General features: G+C 29.3%; 1 protein-coding gene and 1 pseudogene across 1 annotated transcript; both read right to left on the bottom strand.

The window, feature by feature from the left end:
* Positions 1-3,438, bottom strand: part of LOC119681723 — a 3,812-nt pseudogene extending 374 nt beyond the window's left edge.
* Positions 3,439-3,472: 34 nt separating this feature from the next.
* Positions 3,473-6,867, bottom strand: LOC119674715 (multidrug resistance protein homolog 49-like). The gene is made up of 5 exons (XM_038085871.1): positions 6,622-6,867; positions 4,972-5,032; positions 3,758-3,951; positions 3,521-3,665; positions 3,473-3,478 (listed from the first exon to the last, which is right to left on the bottom strand). Exons 1-5 carry the CDS (start codon positions 6,753-6,755, stop codon positions 3,473-3,475), a joined length of 540 nt encoding a protein of 179 aa, XP_037941799.1. The 5' UTR covers positions 6,756-6,867.
* Between the last annotated feature and the right edge of the window lie 250 nt (positions 6,868-7,117).

The following is a 7,117-nucleotide window of genomic DNA, read 5'->3' as shown; positions in this document are numbered from 1 at the left end:
CATAGGAATATCATCACGGAAGTTATTTCCATAAGCAATATTCTCTGCAATTGTTCTATCGAATAATACAGGTTCTTGTGATACTAGACCTAAACTTGAACGCAAAGTATTCATTGAAAATTCTGTAGTTGGTATACCATTTATATTGATTGAACCACTATTTGGATCATAATAACGAAGTAAAAGTTGTATGCATGTCGATTTACCAGATCCAGATGATCCTACCAATGCTACCGTGGTCCCACGTTTAATATCCAAGTTGAGATTTTGTAATATTTGTATGCCTTTTCTTGTGGGATATTGAAAGTTAATGTCTTTGTATATAATATCACCATCTGTTTTCTATAAGTTACATATTATAATAAAAGCTTTAATATATTAATCAATATGTCTTACCTCAGTTGCGTTAAAAGTTTGGTATTTTAATATTTGTGTTGCAGGCGATCTGTTAAATAGTTTCAATATGTTTTCTGCAGATAGAATACCTGCACTTACGTTTGGTGAATATGCTAAGGCATATCCCAACATCCATGAACCGAATAGTAATGCTTCTGATACTCTGTTAAGTAATTAAAATTTTTTATTTATGTTTAACTTACAGATCTGATATACATACTTAATAACGTTTTCATATTGTAAGCCTTCATTAGCAACTAACAATCCTCCGTAATATAATGATACTCCATAAGCTAAAAAAGGTGATGCTTGTCCCATACCAAATAATGTACCCCGAAATCTAACTTTATTGCGACAAAGTGCACCAGCACGATCGATTTGTTCATTGTAACAATGCATCACATTTCTTTCCAATCCCAAACTGGCGACAGTACGTATATTTGAAATCGCTTCAACTGCTACTTGTGAAGCATTTTCGATGGCAAGTTTTTCAGCAAGAGCATATGATTCCATGAAACGTGACTCAAAAACAATTGACAAGCAAACAACAGGTACGGTAAAGATTGTGACTAAAGTTAAGTTCCATGAGTAAAATAAAGATACAATAACACTGATAGTGAGAGTTGATAGTGCTTGAACGATAATTCCAATTCTTGCTCCAGTAGCCTAAGAAACATTAGTGACATTAATTAATATTTATTGGGAATTAATAGTAATATACCTACACCTTGAATATTTGAACAATCACTTGCTAATCGAGCACACAATGCACCCACAGAATTACTTTGATCATCGAAGTATGCAGTTTCTTGACTAATAATTGTTTTGAAAGCGGTTTTGCGAAGACGAGATGTCATCTTTACTCCCGCGATATTGAACATGTAAGTTTGTATTAATATTCCCAAACCCGCAATTATGCCAAGCAAAATAAACTTATAAGAAAGTTGAAAAATTTGGGATTGAACTATATCTGAATCTTCTTTGGATATAATCTGTGTAGACAAATAGTTTTCTGAATGAATGCTTTAAAAACTTAAGGAACTCACTCCAAAAAATTCACCAAAAAGTATTCCCCAATATGGAAAAGTAGCTCCATGCATAATTGCTCCTGCACTGCCGGTCAATAGAAAACTCCATTCCGGTGCATTAAGTTTCATTATTTGTTTGAACGAAATTCCGCTCTTTTCAACCGGTTCCGTTTTCAATTTTGACGTCTCTAAAAAGCATATTAAAATACTTTAAAAATATTTTGACCCACTCATTAGTTGTAATGGTTTGGTAAAATTTTTAATATTATCTATTATATACCAACATATGCTATACCATATATGTAGAAATACATGAACTGTACGAACTTACTTTTTGCTCTCGACACGTTATTTGGTTCAGATTCCTCATTCAAGTTGTTTTCATTTTTGTTCTCTGCTACCGCAATTAATTGCTTCGCTGGAATTAAATGCGTCATAGTAGAATCTGTTGAGCCAGATTCTAATTCCTCTTTCCGTTTAGTTATATTTACAAGTTGAAAGTAATATCCTTTTCTCTTCATCAGATTCTCGTGCGTTCCCTGTTCGACAACAACACCACCCTTAATAAATACAATAAGATTGGCCTTAGTAATTGTCGATAAACGATGTGATACTATTAATGTCGTTCGATTTTTACTAGCTACTTCTAAAGCATCCTGAACTTTTTTTTCAGATGAGGAATCAAGTGCTGAAGTGGCTTCATCCAAAAGTAAAATTTTTGGATTACGTACAAGAGCACGTGCAATAGCAATACGTTGTTTTTGTCCACCAGACAATTGAGCACCTTTCTCTCCAACCATTGTATCATAACCATTTGGTAATTTACTTATAAAATCATGACAATTTGCCATACGAGCAGCTTTCTGTATATCTTCTACGCTTGCGGATAGATTACCATAACGAATATTCTCCTCTATGGTTGTTGCAAATAGAACAGGTTCTTGACCAACCACACCAATTTGGGAGCGTAACCAACTCACATTTAAATCTTTTATATTTATACCATCTAATCGAACTGTTCCATTTAGGGGATCATAAAAACGTTGTATTAATTGTAATACAGTTGATTTGCCACATCCTGAAGTTCCAACCAATGCAACAGTTTGACCAGCTTTAATGTCTAATGAAAAGCTTTTTAGAACCTCCATATCTTGACGTGCGGGGTAACGAAAACTAATGTTATCAAATGATATGTTTCCAACAATATTTGAAGGCCTTAAACATTTTTCGTCTAAAAAATCTATAGGTGATCTACGTTCCATAGTTGAGAAAATATTTTGTGCAGATTCTTTGGCTGCAATGAAAGTCTCTAGATGTTGTGAGGCGATACCAAAATATCGAGAACCTTCTAATGTGTTAAAAACAATAATAACCAAGATACCAGGAGTGTAGTGTTTAATTTGTTCATCACGTTCAGCAAGTATAAGTTTTGCACCATACCAGAAAGAAAGAGCGTAAAAGCAATGAAAATTAAGCCACATTATTCCTGCACTTATACCAGAATAGAGACCCTTTTTATGACCTATGATCTCAGCAGGAATAAGTAATTTACTAAACCGTTGAGTTTCTTTTTGTTCACCACTAAAGGCCAATACAGTACGAATACCAGAGAATACTTCTTCAGCTACGCTTCCAGCCGCAGAATATGATTTTATTTCCTTTTTTGTGATAGAACTTTGAATTATGGTGACCATAACTGTGGAGATTATTAGAAGAGGACTGCAACTTAAAACGACTAAAGTCATTTCCCAGCCATAGAAGAAGGAAGTGATAATTCCAGTTATAAAAGTCATCATTAGAAAAATAAAAATACCAATCTTCTCACCCATGCCTTCTCTCATCTTATCTAGATCTCTATTCGAAAACATTTGGTTTTAGTTTAAATTAAAGAGTTATTTTTTGTATAACTTAAACTTACTCTGTTAATTTAGTTGCAAAACTGTTTCCCGAGCTTGTGTCATACCAAGACATATCTTGACGGAGCATTGATTCCAAAAAGAGTTTACGTATTTTTGTGATCTACTTGTGAATAGAAATTAGTTTTATTATTATTGCTTACATACGTATATATCATATGATATATTATACTTATTTACTTGTTTTAAAGCTACATGATTGAAAAGATCAAGTGCAATAGCTAGAAGCAACCACTGTAATAAAGCTCCAACCAAGCTAGCTAATCCAAATGCTAAAGCATCATCTCTAATAGCCTGTAGATTTTCTTCTCTAGTGGCATTTGTTCTAAAGCGAACAGAAAATAATTTTAATAATAATAATAATTTTAATAATTTAATAAATATTTTGTTATTAGAGCTTTATAACAGATTACTCACAATTTAGTACCGCCTCCAAAAAGTTGCAGAAATATGGTAGGGGAGGAAGTACCAATTCCGACTGAACGATCTATTAGTAATGATGTCAATTCTCCATATATTACTAAACAAAATAATATGCATATTGAAGCGAGTGAAGCAGATACTACGCCGCCGGCTACCAAGAAGCGTTCAAAGGTCGTTGAATATTTAAACTAAATAATTAAATAAAAGTTAATACTTGTTTACAGATTAATCAAATCGTTTAATATAATATATAGTAATCAATTGGAAAATTAAAAAAACGTGCAAATATTTTATTTAATTAGAAAATGATAAATTATGCATTAAAATGGTTTTATCTTAAAGAATATGGATATCTTTCAAAGATAAGGAAAACTATTTAAGTTATTTTGTCATCTAAAATAACTATAACATCCTAGTCTTGAAAAACTGTAATATTTTATCAACATCCTGAAGAAATCAGGACATGAATAAATTTATTTGAGTTTATTACAAATTACGAGTATCATCAACGGTTCATTGGTGAATGACTTTACAAATATTTTAATCCCATTTACTTAATGTTTAGATTAAGAAAAGTTTCGATTACGACCCACATGGCTTAATATGGTACCTCTGAAATTTACTTGTGCAAATATTGTGGTTTGGGTTAGTATATCAGGCTTGTAATAAAGTTCAAGGATTACAAAATTTAGGAAGAAATCATAGATATTTTCAAACGAGAGTTTCTGATAGCTTTGTACTCTTTGTATAAAATGCAGAACAAATACAATTTATTTCTTTTATGTCCCCTGGGAATAAACTTTGAACTGTTGTTGGCAAAAGTAAAAAAGTAAGTGAGCACGGTAAAAATAAGGAGTTCGCTTCACAGGAACACAACAAGTCGATCGCTATCGAACTGCATGTTGGCCGTTATGGTATTGATGATAATAATTTTAATTGTTTAAAAATCTTTAGTCCACAGGTACAAAAAGGATTACATTTTTTTTTTACATTAAATTATATAATTTTATTCTCTATTTCATCCTCTATTTTTATGTAAAAATTTTGGGTACTCACATATCTTAACCTAAGAATGGCTAATGTCTTAAATAACTTATATTAATATAATTTTTGTGCAAAAAATCAAATATCATTACTTTTTGTTTGGAAATAAATTAATTTATGTTCTTATATTATATTCTTGTGTACAACATATTAAATATACTTACTAATTGTAAGTATGAAAACTGTTTTTCATGTGGAACCTTAGTTGTATTTTTTGCAACGGTGCTGAAATAATAGAAATTAATTTCATTACTATATCTGTTATCATTTAATTATCTATAACGGTTTTTATAAATTTTTTTATCCGGCTATAGGGCATTTTTTTTTCAATGATTCAACACTTGTTTAATATTTTTTAATATGTTCTATATTTCGACTATCCTTGAGAATCATCATCAGGATCACGATCAAATATAATTAATACTAATAAAACTATATCTACGTCATTCTTTTTATTCTATTGTCTATAGTGCAATATAATATAGACAATAGAATATTGTCTATAGTGCAATATAATATAGACAATAGAATATTGTCTATAGTGCAATATAATATAGACAATAGAATATTGTCTATAGTGCAATATAATAAAGATAATAGAATAAAGAGGATGACGTACATATAGTTTCATCAACATTAATTTATGTTAAATCGTGATCCTAATGATGACTTTAAAGGAAAGTCGAAATATAGAATATATTAAAATATATTAAGCAAAAAAATAATATAACAAAAAGTTACCAATTGTCGGATAAAAAAATATATAAAAAACCATTATAAAAAACAGGTCGAAAAAAAAATCAAAATTTTATAATTTAATTATTTATTTTTTACTATATTGAAAATATTTGTCATATGAACTTTAATTTATTATAATCTATATATGTACACATTAAAACATTTTAAGTGTATGTGTATGTATACTGATGAAAATCTTTTAATTTCTGTGTAACATTTATTTGGAAATGTATATATTATAGATATGAGATAGGAAAGCAAAAGCTTAATTCTATTATGGATGTTCTTAAAAAATAATTGGTAATTGTTTGTGCTAATAAAACAATCCAATTACTCTACGAACATTATTGTAGTAATGACATGGTATCGGAGTTGACTTGCAACTTAATGTTTAAGTAAAGAATTTTAACTTTATTATACTTTGATATTGATTACAGAAAGGTTATAACATAGTAGGGGACTTGATGCCCGAATGTTGAACATCAGATGCTTCAAGGTGGAAAAGGAAACGAAAAAATTTAGAAACCGTTAGCCCAGTTTTTCGAAAATCTTTCGTAGAATAAATATAAATAAATTAGTTAATAAATAATGTTGTGCAATAAAATTCAGTAATTAAAACTTTTTGGTTTGGTTAATACTTCTATATTTTTATACATTTTAATATTTCAGTTAAAAAATGAAGATTGAACAAAATTTAAACTTAGTTACTTTTACTACAGTTACAAAATATGTAAATAATATTATATGACTGCACAAGTTTTAGTATATATAGAAACAGTGTGTGTATTTAAAATATGAGGTAATATTTTAATATTATATTTAAATGAGAATGTGAGTGATTATAATTAAACACATCATTGGGTATGAGTTAGATGAGACATGTGCTGGTTTAAGTCGTAGAGACGTAGTATACCGATGAACTATTGTTTCTATTTTGCATAGTAATAAGATGAAGTCAGCTATATGTGAGCTAACATTTTCGATATAAATTTTATAATTTCTTCTACTATTTATTAAAAATATAAAATAATTAAAGTATGTGCTGTGTATTATTTTAAATATTTTTTTATACGCACTCTTTATTTGTTGTGTGGAAATTAGTACTGTTTTGCAGAGTATCAGAGTTCTCTTGCGAACTTCTGTTGCTTTTTTCTATGGGGGAGAGAATTATATCAGGTTCCGTTGGTATATTGGAGTTATTATGTGCCATGATTTTTAAGTTCTTTTTAATTTATTTTATTAATTCATTTTAAATTCAGTTTATTGATTTATTAATTTTATTTATTTGAGATGATGGCTGCACTGAGTTTGGCTTATTGAGGTGATTAGAAATTAAATGGTTTTATTTACACTATACATATTCAAAATATTATAAAACAAAAAGTTATAACACAATTTCAGAAATATCGCATTGAAATACTTTTTAATTATGCACTTTGAATCATACAAACACTCGTGATATATAATCTGAATCTCAAAACTCTTTTAATTTCGTTTACTTTGGAACTAAAAATGTAAAACTTTGTCACAGGTAAGTAATATTTTATTTCCAATTAGAAGATATATTGAAAA

Source organism: Teleopsis dalmanni, chromosome 2 (assembly GCF_002237135.1).
Source record: "Teleopsis dalmanni isolate 2A chromosome 2, ASM223713v2, whole genome shotgun sequence".
In the NCBI taxonomy this organism is placed as follows: Eukaryota; Metazoa; Arthropoda; class Insecta; order Diptera; family Diopsidae; genus Teleopsis; species Teleopsis dalmanni.
Note: the sequence above shows the minus strand (reverse complement) of the source record. Positions and strands in the feature narration are given on the sequence as shown.